Raw genomic sequence first — 18,843 nt, 5'->3', positions numbered from 1 at the left:
CTTGCCCCTTCAAGAACCAGATCTAGACTGACCATAGACTTTAAGACCCAGACAAAACCCCACAAGACTCAGATTCTAACTAAGACTAGACCATGAAGACCCATATCCAAACCAAGACTTGCCCCTTCAAAAAAACACATCTAGACTAACCAAGACCCAGATTAAGATTAGACGCCTCAAGACCCAGATGCAGACTAAGACTAAACTCCTCTAGACCCAGATCCAGACTACGGGCGTGTGTCCACTGAAGCACCTCTTTGCTGCAGCACAAAATGCTTCGGTGGTCGTGCATGCACCCTAAGACTAAACTCTGGAGAACCTCGAAGCTCTCCGCTTTCATCTAGAATATCTTGACTCACATGAACTTCTAGATCACCATCTGCTAATGTTTCTACTGCTATTACTCCTGAAAACACCCCTTTTTTTTTAATTAAAATGACAAAAACAGCTGTTGGAGTCTGAAGTTTGTCATGAATTGCTGAATATGATGATGCCTGGGAAGAAAATCATGAGTTAGTTGGCATGTCCAGTTTACTGAGACAACAACATGTTAAAAAGTACAATAACATTACAAAAATGGTGGTCTTCAATGGTCAATGGAGTTTCATTGCTCACATTTGATCATGCATAAGAGGACATTCAAGTAAATTCAGGAGATAATACACTGTACACACTGGTGTTGTCTCGATACTGACATTTTAAAAGCGTCCGTTTCCTGCTAACATTTGAGCTCGTTCTTAAACGGCGCTGATTTGACATTAACGTGCTCAACAGAAATGACTGTGAAGGTCATCAGTTCACCAAACTCGCCACTGCTTACTGAGTGGAACCACAGATACTGGGACACCGGAGTGTTTTAAAGTCGTCATTCATCAAGGAATCGCTCGTATGTCAGCTTATAGACAAACCAGCTGATCGACGTGACTTTAAAACACTCCCTGCATCTGTGTACACTCAGTAAACAGCAGTGAGTTCGGTGAGCTGATGATGTTCACGGCCAATCACAGTCATTTCTGTTGAGCACTGGTGAACACAATGGCAAATCAGCGCTGTTTGAGAACGCTCACAAATGTTATTGGAAAATGGACATTTTTTAAAATGTCAGTATCGATTAGTACTTAACTCCAGTGGCAACACTAGTACACATTAAATCAAACATTGATATTCCTGTTGCATAAGGTTATTCTGCATAATAAAATGAATTCACATGGTTGTTTTTTAACATCAACTCATTCAAAAAAATGTGCCGTTTGTCCTGTCGTCAATTCATTTTGGCCATTTGTAAACAAAAGTCAAAGTGAACGCTCGTTGTCATCAACATCAGGACATTTGGAGCAGGATACATCAAGTGTTACCAGGCCATGGGTTCAAAACTGAATGCTAAAGAGAGTGAACAAATAATAAAGTACAAACATCTACAGATCTAAATCCAGAATCATTTAGTGGCAAACAAAGTATGATATTAATACTCGTTTTCTTAACATTAAAGAATAGTTCATCCAAAAATGAGCATGTCCTGTTGATCTACACAGATCTTTAAAGATGGAGGAGACTTTTCTAAATTCAGTAGATGAATGTAATAATGCAATAATGTTGTACTGAATAAAAATACATCTAAATCTTCACTGGCCTGAGGGAATGTAACTTGAAAATTAACAGTAAATTAAGTGTTCATTTTTGGATGAACTATCCCTTTAAGTGACTTAATACTTGATAAATAGTTTTGCTTTAGAATTAAAGGGACAGTTCACCTTACAGCATTTTTACTTCAGCTGAACGCAAAAGAATATATGTTAAAGAGAGCTGGAAACCTGTAACACCTTACATACTATTCGTTTTTCTTACAATTCAAGTCAATGGTTACAGGTTTCCAACATTCTTCAAAATATCTTCTATTGCGTTCAACAGAAGAAAAAAAGAAACTCATTGCAGTATAGGTTGAGTAAAGGATGGCAGATTCGTATTTTTTGGGTGAACTAAATACAATAAATGACTTAATACAAACAACCAATTGTTTTGCTTTAGAATTAAAGGCACAGTTCACCCAAAAATGTACTTTCAGTCATTATTTACTCGTTTCAAACCTTTCAGAGTTTCTTTCTTCTGTTGAACACAAAATATATGTTACATACCTGTATATATACGTTATATAAGATATGTATATGTTTAAAAAAGCTGGAAAACTGTAACTTTTATACTATTTGTAGTTCCTACAATGCAAGTCAATGGTTACAGGTTTCCAACATTCGTCAAAATATCTTCTTTTGTGTTCAACAGAAGAAAAAAGAATTCAATACAGTATAGGATGAGTAAATGATGACAGAATTGTCATTTTTGGGTGAACTATCCCGCCAAATGACTTTATATCTTAAATAAAATTAGTTTTGCTTTAGAATTAAAGGGTCGGTTCACCCCAAAATTAAACATTTTCAGTCATTATTTACTCGTTTCAAACCTTTCAGAGTTTCTTTCTTCAGCTGAACACAAAAGATATTTTAAAGAAAGCTGGAAACCTGTAACTTTTATACTATTGGTTAATCCTACAATGCAAGCTAATGGTTACAGGTTTCCAACATTCTTCAAAATATCTTCTTCTGTGTTCAACAGAACAAAAACAAACTCAATGCTGCATAAGATGAGTAAATGATGACAGAATTGTCATTTTTGGGTGAACTATCCCTTCAAATGACTTAATGCCTAAAATATTTGTTTGCTTTAGAATTAAAGGCACAGTTCACCCAAAAAATGAAATTTCTCATCATTTATTCTTTCTTTACTGAATCTAAACCTTTCAGAGTTTCTTTCTTCTGTTGAACACCAAAGGAGATATTTTAAAGAGAGCTGGAAAAGTGTAACATTCATACTATTGTTTTTTTCTATGATGCAAGTCAATGGTTACAGGTTTCCAACATTTTTCAAAATATCTTCTTTTGTGTTCAAAAGAAGAAAAAGATCTCAATGCAGTATAGGTTGAGTAAATGATGACAGAATTGTAAATTTTGGGTGAACTGTCCCTTCAAATGACTAAATACATAAAATGTTTGTTTTGCTTTAGAGTTAAAGGCACAGTTCACCCCAAAAAAATAATTTCTCATCATTTACTCCTTCTAAACCTTTCAGAGTTTCTTTCTTCAGCTGAACACAAAAGATATTTTGAAGAAACTTGGAAACCTGTAACTTTCATACAATTGTTTTTTTTTTCTATAATGCAAGTCAATGGTTACAGGTTTCCAACATTCTTCAAAATATCTTCTATTGTGTTCAACAGAACAAAAACAAACCCAATGCTGCATAGGTTGAGTAAATGATGACAGAATTGTAATTTATTTGTGTGAACTGTCCCTTCAAATGATTTAATGCTTAAAACAACCAAGTGTTTTGCTTTAGAAAGGGTCGGTTCACCCCAAAAATAAAACAAATTCAGTCATTATTTACTCGTTTCAAACCTTTCAGAGTTTCTTTCTGCTGTTGAACACAAAAGATATTTAAAGAAAGCTGGAAACCTGTCACTTTCATACTATTGGATTTTCCTAATGCAAGTCAACGCTTACAAGTTTCCAACATTCTACAAAATATCTTCTTTTGTGTTCAATAGAACACTGTAGGTATACATAAATACCTACGAGTAAACGATGACAGAATCACCATTTCTGGGTGAACTATCCCTTTTTCAGACCAATTTAATACCCCTAAAATAAGAAACATCATAAAAACTGAACTGATCTTGACGTACGGACGATTACTTTATAAACAAAGCAGAAATACTCCAAGCGTCTCCTTTTTCTTCTTGTATTTTCCTCACCCCTCATCAGCTTTACCTGGTGATTGTTGTATCTGTGGTTGACTGAGGCACTTGCGCAGGTGGAGAGCGTCTGAACTCATGTAAACGTGCTAAAACTCGGCTGTTGGCGTTCTCAGTGTTGAGAGACATCAGTCTGCGCTCTTTAGCATGGGCTGAAAATCACACGTGAGACAGAAAGCCTTCAGATCCAGACACATACACACTCAAAAAAACAAAACAAAGAAGAACACACACATAAGGCTGAAACATAAGGGAGTGTAGTCAAGTTTGAAGAGGCTGTGAGTTTCTGACAGGGGGGTTTCATGAGTGTGTAAAAGTATCCCAGAGAGCAGCTGATGGTCATTCATCTGTTCCTGGAGCCCTGAGTGTGGAAGAGTTTACTGTACACCGACAGACCTGCCAACACACACACACACACACACACACACACACACACACGTCTATCAGTTTACTGTAACACGACACTGAAGATCACGTTTACTGCTATTAAAGTAACAGTTCACATCACAATCAACATTTAGGAGCTCGGGATGCACAATATACTGTACATACATACATATCAACACAAGATATATATATATATATATATATATATATATATATATATATATATATATATATATATATATATATATTTATATATATATATGTATATGTATGAGCAATGTCACATGGATAGCGGTGCGATGTGACTCCCAGAGTTCATCAAGATTCTCTGGATTCATCTTCAACGCCTCCTCCTTCATCTTACCCCAGACATGCTCAATAATGTTCATATCGGGTGACTGGGCTGGCCAATCCTTGAGCTTCTTTGCTTACAGGAGCTTTGATGTGGAGGCTGAAGTATGAGAAGGAGCGCAGATCTCTCGCACGCCCCCATACTGAATGACCCCAAACCATGATTTCTCCTTCACCAAACTTGACTGATTTCTATGTGAATCTTGGCTCATGCTGATTCCAGCAGGTCTTCTGCAGTATTGGTGATGCTTGATGCAGATGATTCAGCAGAGAAATCCACCTTCTGACACTTTAAATGATCAACTAGAAGTTATTATTTGTTTCTCTTACAACTTGGGATCCACGACAAGACTTTTGTCAGGTAATATACGCTGTAAAATACTGGGACAACATGAACTAATTAAGTTACCCCCCAAAAAAACTCAAGAATTGTGTTGTTTCAGCTCATTTTAATTAAAATAATTTAAATAATCAGCAAACATCATTTGGTCTTCTTTAAAATCTCTTCTTTCATGTTTAACCGAAGAAAGAAACTCCTAAAAGTTTGAAAGAGAGAGCAAATGGTGAGTAAAAGTCATTTTTTGCGTGAACTATCTCCTCTAACTTCACGATCGATGTTTTTCCTTCATTATTAATGCTCTTTGCTGATATCGTCTGACAGCGTTTGGCTGAGATCTGAGTGTAAAGTGAGACGAGGTCGAGCGGAAACAACCAAGAGGAAAAACAAGACAACAATGGAGGGCTGTTTACAGGGCGACGCTGATGCGTGCTGACGGCTGATTTTAGAGAATGTGGCCGTGTGGATCCGTCTAAACTCACTAAAACAACAGCAGCGCTTTCTGTCCTCGCTCAGATGCCTTTCCCACTGCATCTGTGAACTTCAGGCGGAGCTGCAGGTGCTGATGGGACTCTTAAAGGGTCAGTTCACACTAAATCGGTCAGCATTCAATCGTCACGAACCTGTTTGAGTTCCATTCATCTATTCAACACTAAGGAAGACACGTCAAGTTGCGGTCGCTCTAAAAAGCACTCCAATTGGTCCACCGTTTTTATGTTGTTAAATTGATTTAAAAAAGGATTGTGTGTGTTTATATCACCTCAAATATGACGGTATGTACACTATACTTACACACATGTCTGTCCAAACAGCTTGAAAAGTAGATTTTTCACTATAGGTGCCCTTTAAGGTACAATTCTCGCTATTAATAAACCTTTAATAATGACTTTTAGCTAAATAAACTGATAATGTGCTGCTTATTAATAGGTAATAGGGAGGATTAGGGATGTCAGGGCTCAACAATAAGGACTGCCCGGTTGCCCGGGGCCAGCGTGCGAGGCACTCTGGACAGTAGACAGAATTGTTACTGGCCCGATTCGTAGTGCCTTGTCACAAAAGTTCAATTTGTCTGCAACTATTTGTCAATTGCATATGAATGCAGTCCTAGAAACGGTTTGTTCTTTTAAGCCTTTAAATGCTGCCTTCTCAGTGATGTTGTATACACCATATTGCTTTCCGGTTCCTTCTATCTGATTGGATGCTGTGAGCATGTCGTTTTTTTTAACCTGGTAAAAACCAGTACAGCAAAATGAATTTATGAGGCTAAAAGAATGTCTTGGAAGCAAACATTTACGTGGGTACAATGCAAAGATATGCTCATACATTTTTTAACATTTTAAAAATATTAAATTCTAGATTCAAACACATTTTTGACACAATATTAAAAACATGTGGCTAAGAAATAGCTATTAACTTTTTTTTTTGGTGGGGCCAGTGAAAATATTGGCCGGGCAGGTAAAAATCTGAACCGCTGGCCCAATCGGGCCAGTAGAAAAAATCCTTAGCGTTGAACCCTGGACGTAGAATTCACGTTCTTCGTGTACGAGCGGGCGCAGCCGTTTGAATCTTTTTGGCTCGAGACTTCCGGTCTCGTTCACTTCCATTCATTTTCAGATATTAAAAACAGCTCATTATGCTGCTTGATGCTGCTAACACTGATGTTTTCTTATTATATCCTTCCGCTTTGTCTGTATAGTTATGATCACAGTTGTTTGTCGAGCGAGTAGTTTGACCGTTTTCTGCCGTTTATTACTCCTAGTCATTCTCCCATTGGGAACTGAATCAGAAGTTCTAAAACAATCGCAAAAACGAGCGCACTTCCGCATCGCAGAATAAGGTCAATAAGACCCTGCAGACCCTTTATAAGTATATTTAAACAGCCGAAATAATAAATAACTAGCTAAATGTGAGAATTGTCCCTTAAGCTAAAGTGTTCCTGCTGTTATTTTATTGTTATTAATATTTAAGCAGCACTCATGCATAACATTGATGAAAAGTGATGTTAAAGACTCAAAATAAATCGATTTTGAATAAATGCTGCTCTTTTGCACTTTCTACTAAGCAAAGAGACTTGTAACTAAATGAAAATTGAAATATGAAGCAGTTTTCATCATTGATAAGCATCAGAATCAACAATGTTAGTATGGGTTTCCTTTGAGTGCTGTGGTTTCCCCCACAGTCCAAACACATGCTCTATAGGGGAACTGATGAACTGAATTGGCCGTAGTGTATTAGTGAATGAGTGTGTTTGGGTGTTTTCCAGTTAAGGTATTAGTCCCTAAGGAAAATGAATAAACGGATAAATATATATTTTACAGTTTTCACTGTATATTTAATCAAATAAATGCAACTTAGTAGTAGAATAGACTTGTTTCCAGAAATGCTTTCTTGACCAATCAACACTTCTTCTACAACTTCAAATCTGTGTTTAAGCTATAATGAGTCAAAAACAGCCAATCAAGCACTGGAACCCAACACAAGACAGCAGAAAGCTCCTCCACACCAATTCTGACCTCTGCACGAGTAACATATGGTGTAGAGAGTGTTGACGTCAGTTCACCCTGCTGCAAAATCTGTATCCTTTTTCTGGAGAAAGTCTGATTTGTTTTATTTCGGCTAGAATACAGTAGTTAAATGTTTTAAACCCATTTTAAGGTCAATATTATTCGCCCCTTCAGCAATATTAGTGTTGGATTGTCTCCAGAACAAACCGCTGTTATACAATGACTTGCCTAATTACCCTAACGTTACCCTGATTACCCTAGTGAAGCCTTTACATGTCACTTTAAGCTGAACACTAGTGTCTTGAAGAATATCTAGTCATCAAGACAAAGATGAAAGAATCTATGCATTAGAAATGAGTTCTTAAAAATATTTAGTTTTAGAATAGGTTAAAGAAATCTGCTCAGCAACACTAGATGCTCATGCAATGTCTGGTATTAAAGCTCATGCAGGAATGGTCACTATGTCCAGCTGCTCGGACACACCGGCCTCAATCCCACTGCCAAGGCTCCTCATTAAAATACCAGAGCCTGAGCTGGCATGAGCACCAGCATTCATCTGACAAAACACAATGCTGGACCTGCTGGAGCTGAGTTTCCATCCACCTATTTTTGTGCACATTTTGGAATATTCCATGAAAAAATGCTTACTGGACATGCCGAGATGTGTATTTTATCACTGAGGAGGATAAACTTTTTATCTGATGAGGAAAAATGTGCATAAACTATGATGGAAAGACATTTCATAAAGAAACTCTGTGTATACGCATCAACAGATGATGATCAGATGTACAATAACTGGCCACTTTATTAGGTACACCTTACTTGGACACCCTTTTTGTCTTCAGAATTGCTTTAATCCTTCGTGGCGTAGATTCAACAAGCTACTGGAAATATTCCCGAGACTTTGCTCCATATCGACATGATAGCGTCACATTGTTCCTGCAGATTTGTCGGCTGCACATCCATGATGCCAATCTCCCGTTCACCACATCCCAAAGCTGCTCTATTGGATTGAGCTCTGGTGACTGTGGAGGCCATTTGAGTACAGTGAACTCATCGTCATGTTCACCAGTCTGAGATGATTGAGCTTTATGACATGCTGCGTTATCCTGCTGGAAGTAGCCATCAGAAGATGGAGACACTGTGCTCATAAAGGGATGGACATGGTCAGCAGCAATACTCAGGTAGGCTGTGGCGTTGATGCTCAATTGGTACTAATGGACCCAAAGAAAATCTCCCCCACACCATTACACCACCACCACCAGCCTGAACCGCTGATACAAGGCAGGATGATCCATGCTTTCATGTTGTTGAGGCCAAATACTGACCCGAGCATCCGAATGTGTCAGCAGAAATGGAGACTCATCAGAGCAGCAACGTTTCTCCAATCTTCTATTGTCCAGTTTTGGTGAGTCTGTGTGAATTGTAGCCTCAGTTTCCTGTTCTTAGCTGACAGGAGCGGCACCCGGTGTGCTCTTCTGCTGCTGTAGCCCATCCGCCTCAAGGTTGGCCGTGTTGTGTGTTCAGAGATGCTCTTCTGCAGAGCTCGGTTGTAGCGAGTGCTTATTTGAGTTACTGTTGCCTTTCTCTCAGCTGGAACCAGTCTGGCCATTCTCCTCTGACCTCTGGCCTCATCAACAAGGCATTTGCGCGATGAGAAATTTGCGTTAACGAGCAGTTGGACAGGTGTACCTAATAAAGTTGCCGTGAGTGTAAATGTGTGGTTTAGGGTCTCCATGTTTTCAGCTTTCCATTGTTGCAGATGTGAAATGTTGTTGTCAGTCAATCATCACAGTTTTTCAGTATTATTATTCTTCTATTATTATTATTATTCTCTCCAGAACAGACTTGAGCATCTGTCTGAACACCCAAAGAGCGTCTCACGCCCCATTCACACGGGGCTTCAGCGTCAACACTTGACTGAAGGCGTGTCTGAAGTTGGGGGTGACGCGATCGTCATAGCAGCGTCAGCCAATGAAAATAGTCTGCAATAGGCCACTGTCTGAGCTGGTGTATTTGCATACAGCGATCTGATTGTCTGGCTGACGCTTCCGCCGGCGCTTGAAAAGTTGAGCAAGTCCCAACCTCTGCAGTGAGCAACACCTCTGAAGCGGCGCCGATGGATCCACAATGCAGTTCGGCAACGCCTGACGTCACCCATTCAAAATGGGAAGCGTTAACGCTGACGCCCCGTGTAAATGGGGCGTCACACCTCCAAAAGCCACCACATTCCCCGCGTTCATTGCACTTCGTCTTCTGAGGAGCAACTCATTTATTAGAGAAGAAAAAACACCACACTTCTACTAACAACTACACTTCTCTCAGCAATATCTGTGCAAGTGAGGGTTCTGTTCTGTTTTGTTTCTCATTGGATGGAAACGCTGCTGTATTCGCTAATGTTTTATGCGATGTTACAGTTTTGCGCATCTAATTCACATCTCTGAATGTAAACATAGCTAGTGAACAGCTATCTCTATGTGTGTGTGTGTGTGTGTCTGTGTGTGTCCTCACCTGTCTTTGCGCACACAGTGTCATACACCACATGTTGTCCACTGGTGGTCGTGTGAGCAGCTGGAGTCTCAGATAAAGCTGTCCTGTGGACAAATAACATGATAATTACAGTCTCATCACAATGCCTTACACCGTGTCCTAGCTACAGACCACGTGGCGTGCGATAACAGCTCTCTTTTCCATGTTAAAGGGAGTTTTTCTCCTAACCATCTGCCATGGGGATGTGTGAAAGGTCTTTTGTAGAAATGCTACTTCAGCGACAGAACAACAGCATAACCTAGAATGACAATGATCGCCTCAGGTACTGATTATGGGCTTGATTCAGTGTTAAAGGTTCCCGAAAGTTCCACCATTTACTGCCATACTGAAGGCAGCAGCAGATAGTTCACCTCAGGTCTTGAAAATAAAATAACTAGCAGACGCTTTGAAAATGAAAGTCAGAACATCAGTCACTCAGTAGCCTATTAAATAAATAACAGGCTACTAAAATGTGTTAGATTGAAAGCCTTTGGGCTCTATTTTGACGGTCCATGCGCAGAGCGCAAAACGCAGGGCGCAATCGCTTTCAGGGTGTGTCAGGACGCATTTTTGCTAATTTAAGGATGGGAAAATCCGCTTTGCGCCGTGGCACATGGTCTAAAAGGGTTGAGTTCATTTTCTTAATGAGTTATAGGTGTGTTTTGAGAATAAACCAATCAGAGTCTCATCTCCCATTCCCTTTAAGAGTCAACTGCATCACGCCAAGAGCGCATTCACTATTTACAGGACGCAAAGTAAGTCTAAGTGGAAAAACTGAGCATTTCACAAGCAAACAGTAAACAGTTAAGAGTTTTTTAACAGAAAACAGTTAAACAGAGCATCTACTGCGTGAGAATGAGAGATAATGGATCTATAAATAAATACTTTAGTTTGTTAAGCGCAAATATTCGTTTCAAAACTATTTCTAAATTCAGTTCTAATTTCCAGCAAACGAATAAATGAACAATAATAACAAAATGTGCTCAAAAACCTGAGTTATATCCTAAAACACATGCTGTGCCCCATATGGTCTAAAACCTGACAGGTGGGCAAATCTAAGCTTGTTTTTAATAAAACAAATATAAATATGGATATAATAAATAATACTGATAATAATAATAACATTATACAAAAGCAAATTGTTATGAATGAACTGAAAAAGCCTCCCGAGATGAAGAAGACATAAAAGCAGTGATTTTTCATATTTATGTCGGCTAGAAAATAATATGTTTTGTAATATTTTAATCCTTTATATTTATATCCTATATCTATTCTTATTATATCCTATATATATCCTTAATATTTAAATGTTTTCATATGTAAAGATATTTGCCTGTTGCTCTCTTGTGTGTATTAAGCAGTGTGTAGGCGAGGAGCAACTCTGCGCTGGAGTTTAGACCGGGTTAGTTTTGGTCTAATGAAAAATCTATTTTAGTTTCTCAAAATAGCAGCGCGCCAGCAGTGCGCCTCAGAACACCTTCCTTTTTAGACCAGAACGCCTATGGGCGCACATATGAGCGCTAATGCATTTGCTATTTAAACAGCGCCTCAAAACCACTCTTGCGCCAAGCTGAAACTACCAATCAAGTATTGCGCCGCGCCTTGCGCCACACTGCGCCGGGTGTATGATAGGGCCCTTTATCATTTTGTTGGGAGTGCAGTGGCTGGTATTTAAATGTTTCTGTCATATTGCATATCGCAAAAATAAAGAATTGCACTTTTCAGAATAATTCAGCCACCAACTGTATATTAGAAGCACACATAGCTCACTCTTTCTTGCAGTAAAAAGAGCCCTAATGACCGGCGCTCCCTCACAATTAACACAAGAATAATGCGCGTCTCTCTAAAGAAGGAGAGCCGGCACAATTATCCCAGGCTAAACGGGGCCCGACATGCCTGTAACTCTGCACGTTAAATCCGCTAAGCATTTTTGGGGAACAATAAATAAAGGCGAGCTGGTATTTAAGGGAGTCCGCCAGAGCCGCATTAGTGCACTAATGAGGGCGCACAGAGCTGCCTTGTAGGGGCCACAAAGTTGTCCTTTCATTTGGTTGCTCAGATAGAAAGGCTGTGAATTACGTGTAAAACTCTCTCTCTGCGCAGGAAATGACACTTCAGGGCTTTATTGGCGATTGGAGTTTAAGGCTATTAGTGTGTGCGGTCAGATGTGGACGGGCCGCGCGCCAACAGCAGCACACAAGTGGAGGTGTGGAGCTTGTTAAATCGCAGCCGGGACACTCGGTAAATTCAGATTGTGCTGGAGCAAAAACATTTAGCTAATATATAACTTTTCAAATATTTCCCAAGTGCTGTTTAACAGAGTCTTTTTATTCTGGAGGACGCCTTATTCCTTTTAGTTTGGCTGTAATTATTATTATTTTTCCAGTTACAAGATGTAAAATGCATCTCTGATGTCTCTGAAGTTCTAAAAGCTCAAAATAGCACACTATGACATCTCTCTGAAACCGACCCTTTTAGGCTTTGGTGCTAATTGTGGTGTTTTGGTGACTGTCCCTTTAAATGCAAATGAGATTGTGCTCTTTTCAGAAGAGGGTGGGGCTTTAAATGGCTGTGTGTCAGCATAGTGGCAGATTCAAAAACAAGACAATGTCTTATGCTAATGAGGGAGAGATGGTGACTAGTGGGCGGAGCTTCTCCCCTCTAATGACACGTACAAAGGGAGAATGTCAATCAAAGTGTTTCTGCAGACTGTTCTTATCAAGTCTGATTATAAACAATAGCATTAATAATTTTTTATCATCAGAAGCTGGATATATTCATACAACAATATTTAAACCCCTTATAAAAGGGATTTTGGCATAATAGGTGCCCTTACAGTGGAAGTGAATCTCAAGTTTATATTATTTTGTAAAATGGTTTCCAGTTTAATGAAAATATATTAAACTCCATTAATGTAACCATTTTTAAAAAACGGCATGTTTTAATATTGTTTTCAGCGCTAGACTGCTGCAATCTTGGAATATCGTTGTGTCTGACATCACGGGGTTGGTTCCGTTCCCTCAGCTGAACAGATACAGTGGAAGTAAAGGACTGAACATAGAGACTGTAAAGCCTAACCCAATGCGTAAAGTGATTGGCAGATTGGCAGTCTAAAGCCGCTTTTCCACTATCGTGCTGAATCGTTCTTTAAACAGAACTGTTCCATTCCGTGCCAAACCGGGCCAGACAGCACGGATACGGTTTCATTTTCCACTGTCGTGCTGCGACAAAGCTCTTTAAAACATTACACAAAACGCATCAGTAGTTGCCTTGGTAACGCAATGTAAACGGCTCCCTTTGTTCAATTAAAGTTAAATAAGAGCCGAAACTATTTATTTATTTTTTTCATAAAAGCAAAAGCAACCATGTGACTAAACACTGTTATGCCGCTCTATCAAATAGGGGTGCTAAATGTGCACCCTTATTTATTTATATGTTGCGCAGCTCTGGCTAAATTTTATTTGGAGGGAAAATTACCAAAATGTAACGTGATGATTGAAAATAATTGAAGGGGAAATAAATAATATTTAAAATCTCTGAACATAACAGAAAAATAAACAATGATAAGACAACAATAATAGTGCATTTGCATTATCGTGGCAGAAATATAATTTTGGACAGGCCATGTCAAAGGTAAGCGGGCACTTTCACTAATAAAAACACAGCACATAAATTATTTCATTTTTAACAATTAATTAAATTACACTGCGTTTTTATATCAAAAGTTGATAATGATATAAAATATACTACATTTTGATGGTAAAATGAAACCAATTAAGCGATGGTTTTTATTTGTTTTACTATTCAAACATTAAATAACGAATGCAGCAAGTGAAAAAAAACGAATATGAAACAACACATATATTGCAGGATTTAAAGCATATAAAGCACTATTATATTTAGCAAAATGCTGCTCTATTATCTTTTTATTTTGATCCTTTTATTTTTATTATTATAATTAGGCTATTTTTGTGTTCATAATTAACTAACAAGCTGTAGGCGAATTATTGCTAGACGTTTTAGAAAATATTTGCGTAGCTATATTAAAGATCACCACAAAAAAAAAAAAAACACAGAAACATGTTACATGCCTCATAAATGTCATAACTTATGTAAAACTAAATCATATAATTGCCTATAGCTGAAATGATGAAAATTGCTAATTTTATTTTTATAAAACCTTCGTCAAAACGTATTGATATTTTTTGAGTAAAAGCAATACTGACATTCAAGAATCCATATTTATTTAATTCATTCATTCTTTTGACTTATTTATTAGTGCATATGCTGTAATATAAAGCATACAACAGTACCTTGGACAGTTACAGTGCCGCTCCATAAAGCTTTCAAGCAAAGTCTTTTGGACGGCCGACATTACAACACGAACACGCCGTCAGGTGGTCTCGCCGGTATTAACAAGCTGTCCTGGCTTTGAATTAAAAAGTGCAATTATTTCCTCGTTGTTAAAAGAGTCTGCAAGTTCGTGTTCCATGGATATAGTGATGTTGTTGTGGAATTTGGACATCGACGATGCAAAGCGTGACTTTATTCGCTTTATTCGATGCGCAGCAGGAAAAAAAAGTCAGCAGCGCAAGTCGCTCTACCGGATCAGAGCGAGTTTTGTGCTGTGAAATACAGCGCTGCGTGCAATAAACTCACATTCAGGCAGGCGAAGTAGGTCTGTATTCAAGTCAATAAAATAATAACTTTAATGAATAAAATATCTTCGTAAGAATGTGATGAGTTATTCACTTCTCTGCCAGAGACTACTCTATGGTTTTAAAACCCTTTTCAAACTGTATCGTTTAGACCTGGATCATTATTTTATATTAAATGTACTGTAGTTTATTGAGGATGTTTGATGACTAGCGCGCTTCTGCTGAGCCAGCTGTGGTAGCTTAGCAACCGAGTCGCGACGTCAACACACAGAATCTGTCAGCACAGTTCAGCACGGTTGTCTAACCGTGCCGAGAATTCCGGGCCGAGAACGGTTTGTAATCGTGCCGCGCCGTTCCAGGCTCAGTGGAGAAACAACCGTAACCGTACCGAAGTGTTCTTAGAACGGTTTGGCACGATAGTGGAAAAGCAGCTTAAGTTAAATGAGCCCAACCTTAAGTCTGTATGACAGTCTGGCGCAAAGTTATGCAGTCAAAAAGTTTGGTCCAATGTTTAGTCAACGGAATCTTTCCACATTTCCAGGCAAGCTTTCGGAAAACTGTTAGTCGGATCAGTTGGAAAAGATAGAGCAACTTAATTCAGTATAGTTTGGAAGTCTGGAGTTAGGGAATACACTATGTGCTTATGCACTTACACACTCAACAGCATAGTGTATGTATGTAGTGTCATCTCAAATGGAGCACTAATGATATTTTCAACCCGGGCTCATTGTGGAAACGTAGCCCCGCGGACGTTTCTGCTGACCGCGATTTACGTCCCGGGAGGTACGTATTCGAGCGTTTTTTTGTTTTCGCGGATCCGCGAGAGGCCGCTGTGCGCGCTTTATCGCGTCTCGGGCCGGCGCCTCTCGGGAGCGCGCGGCGTTCGCGCCGTTCTCGCGCGAATAGCCGCCGGATCGAAAAAAAAAAAAAAAAAAAAGCAAAAGCCCCCGTCTTCGATCTCGACAGCGTTTTCGGATCCCGCCGCGTTCTCGCCCTCATTTTCCGGATTCCTTTTTTCGTCTTACCTGATTTCCGGAACCCGCCGCTCCCCGGACTCGATGCCGGTCGTCGTCCACCGCGGCCGGCTCCGGCTCGTCCTCCCGGGCCTCCGCTCCGCCGACGCAACGCTGTGAGCTAGGCGGTCGAACTGATTGTATCGGGAAAGCCCTCCACTCGGAGGCGAGCCCGAAGAGGAGGGGCGGAGCGGCGCCACACCGCCCTGCGGCGTTCGCTCGAAAAAAAAACAAACGCGGCCTTTACGTACCTCCGGCCACGTAAATCGCGGTCTCCAGAAACGTCCGCGGGGCTACGTTTCCAGAATGAGCTTGGGTTGGATATTTTTACTAAGTGGAAATTCAAACAGTTCCTCAGATGAGTCAGTTGATTGCCAAATTAGCAAAATAAATGACCAAACTAACCAATAATTCCTGCCATGTGCATAACCGCATTCACCATCGGGAGGCGCAATAATCACTCTCACTTTCACAATCCGAAATAAATTAAAACCCTAAGCAGCAATGAAAGGGACCTCGCACCGGGCTCATCGCCGCCGGGTGGCATCAGGATGACAAAGAACTGTGAACGATATTAATTTAAGCTGATATATTTGTATAAAACCTGAGAAAAATCACAGATTAATGCCAAATTTCCTCCTGTCAGCAGGTGGCGCTATGACTGTGGCTCAATAACGGCATGTAGATGCCTTCAGGAGAAGAATCGCATTAAACATGTGAAGTGTGGCCATTTTCTCTTCCTAATGTTTCAGTTTTTTATATGATAATTAGCTGGGCTGATCTTGATTCCCATTGGCTCATGTCAGAGCGCAGTACAGTCAGAGCAGCTTATTAATGTTTTCGCAGTGATGAACGCAGGTATAAATCAGCGGCTGAACGTCTGAATCTGAAAGGGGCGATTTATCCTGCCACGCTCCACAAAGCAGATCATAACAGTCCATATGATCCATGCGCTCTAATTCAGGATCCAGACAGATTTATGTGGAGCAACACACTGACATTTAAACGCTTATTCATGCAGACGATTCAGACGACTTAAAGAGCACATATGTCATGCGAACTCCTGCTGTTACATGTTTATAATGCTTTAGGTGTGTGAAAAATTGAAGTAAGGTCCATCATTTTTAGGTGAACAATATTCTTTATTATCAGAAAATAATCGATTTTCTTTTGTTGATATTTTGTTGATATTTGTTGATTCGTCTTAAGAGTATTTAACACTCACGTTAGCTAGCAGCTATATTCTAATTGTGTAAACATAATGCTGGCTACATGCTAGTTGTGTTACCATTATGCTAGCTACTTGCAAATCATTCATTCATTTTCCTTCAGCTTAGTAGACTTATTCATGAGGGGTCGCCACAGAGGAATGAACCGCCAACTATTCCAGCATATGTCTTACACAGCGGATGCCCTTCCAGCTGCAACCCAGTACTGGAATACACCCATAAACACTCATTCACACACACACTCATACACTTCGGCTAATTTTGTTTAGCTAATTCCCCTACAGCGCATGTGTTTGGACTGTGGGGGAAACCGGAGCAGCTGGAGGAAACCCACGCCAACACGGGGAGAACATGCAACACCCCAAAGGTACCTTAGTCAATGCTTTGTTATAGCGTGACTTCTACATTAAAATAAAGTATGAACAAAAAAGCAGCCAGAGAACTGACTAAAACCAAAACCGATTCCTAGAACGGCTTGGAATATTTCAGTGTTATGACGTTACTCCTCCAGAGTCTTCACCTGCCGGTTTCTCTTCTGCCGCTTCAGTGTTTCCAATCCCGAGTTTCTGCTTTCAGGCTTCCGTTTTTCCCACACTTTCCCATGTCACACAGGCCAACCACAAAAATGCAGCGCGGCCGGGAGCGAGGGGCTCTGGAATTCCACACGGAGAGGGTAAACACGGTATGAGCAAACACTGCCGAGTCCAGAGCCTTTAACTTCATATCTCAGAGCTTCAGAAATCACCTCCGCCTCCCCCTGTGTGCCTTTCCACACGCTGGCAGGAAAACAGGAGCGAGTCTCCATCTCTGGACACTCATCTAGCTCATTTCGCTTCTCATTTCAGACGTGCTTCCAAAGTACAAGGCAAAGTTTGGCTCTTGTTTTGAGCTTTGAATGACTGTGTAGGCCACCATTAATCTTTGCTGTAGTGTGTTTACTTGGGATTGTTCTTGCATTCAAAATTGGTTTTAAAGAAACGATAATAACCTTTCTATTGTTAATATGATATTTACATTACATTTACATTTAGTCATTTAGCAGACTGTTATCCAAAACGACTTACAAATGAGGACAAGGAAGCAATTTACACAACTATAAGAGCAACAATGAAGAAGTGCTGTAGGCGAGTTTCAGGTGTGTAAAGTGTAAGAAGCAAAACATTAGTAATTTTTTATTTATTTTTTCTGTAGTGCAGTTAGCGGTGGAGCCAGAGAGGCAATTGCAGATTAGGAAGGGAAGTGGAGACTAAATAGTTGAGTTTTTAGTGGTTTCTTGAAGACAGCGAGTGACTCTGCCGTTCTGATGCAGTTAGGGAGTTCATTCCACCAACTGGGCAGATTGAACGCGAGAGTTCGGGAAAGTGATTTCTTCCCTCTTTGGGATGAACCACGAGGCGACGTTCATTCACAGAACGCAAGTTTCTGGAGGACACATACATCGGCAGAAGTGAGAGCAGATAAGAAGGAGCAAAGCCAGAAGTCGCTTTGTAGGCAAACATCAGAGCTCTGAATTTGATGCGAGCAGCAACTGGCAGCCAGTGCAAACGGATGAGCAGCGGAGTGACATGTGCTCTTTTAGCTTCATTAAAGATCACTCGTGCTGCTGCGTTCTGGAGCAGCTGAAGAGGTTTGATAGAGTTAGCTGGAAGCCCGGCTAGTAGAGAGTCGCAATAGTCCAGTCTGGAGAGAACAAGAGCTTGAACAAGAGTTGAGCTGCATGTTCAGATAGGAAGAGTCGGACCTTTCTGATGTTGTAGAGTGCGAATCTGCAAGATCGAGCAGTTCTAGAGATGTGATCGAAGACATTTAGTTGGTCATCAATCGTTACTCCAAGGCTTTTCACTGTTTTGGATGCAGTAATGGTTGCCCCGTCCATCTGGATTGAAAAGTTATGATGTAGAGTCGGGTTGGCAGAAACGTCAAGCATTTAGCGTTAGCCTTAACAGTATTTACCACTCCTGCTAGCTGCATGATAAAATTGCACAATAGAAGATTGGAGAAACGTTGCCTGCTCTGATGAGTCTCCATTTCTG

At 40.1% G+C, this 18,843-nt stretch overlaps 1 protein-coding gene across 8 annotated transcripts in view; it reads right to left on the bottom strand.

Annotated features, from left to right (window-relative positions):
• Positions 1-513: 513 nt before the first annotated feature.
• ttll5 (tubulin tyrosine ligase-like family, member 5) overlaps positions 514-18,843 on the bottom strand; it is a 119,537-nt gene continuing 101,207 nt past the window's right edge. The window contains exons 31-34 of one of the 8 annotated variants that reach the window (XR_015513858.1): positions 9,893-9,975; positions 4,037-4,198; positions 2,739-3,954; positions 514-1,751 (exon numbers count right to left, since the gene is read on the bottom strand). Coding sequence is in view for 2 of the 8 variants with exons in the window: in XM_087291113.1 (XP_087147239.1) it covers positions 4,146-4,198; positions 9,893-9,975 (136 nt within the window). In the remaining 6 variants the exon portion in view is untranslated. Of the gene's footprint in view, positions 4,199-9,892; positions 9,976-18,843 lie in introns of all 8 variants that reach the window. The other 7 variants (XR_015513855.1, XR_015513856.1, XR_015513857.1 and 4 more) reach the window with 7 other exon arrangements.

This window comes from Danio rerio, chromosome 17 (genome assembly GCF_052040795.2).
Source record: "Danio rerio strain M-AB ecotype USA chromosome 17, GRCz13ab, whole genome shotgun sequence".
In the NCBI taxonomy this organism is placed as follows: Eukaryota; Metazoa; Chordata; class Actinopteri; order Cypriniformes; family Danionidae; genus Danio; species Danio rerio.
Note: the sequence above shows the minus strand (reverse complement) of the source record. Positions and strands in the feature narration are given on the sequence as shown.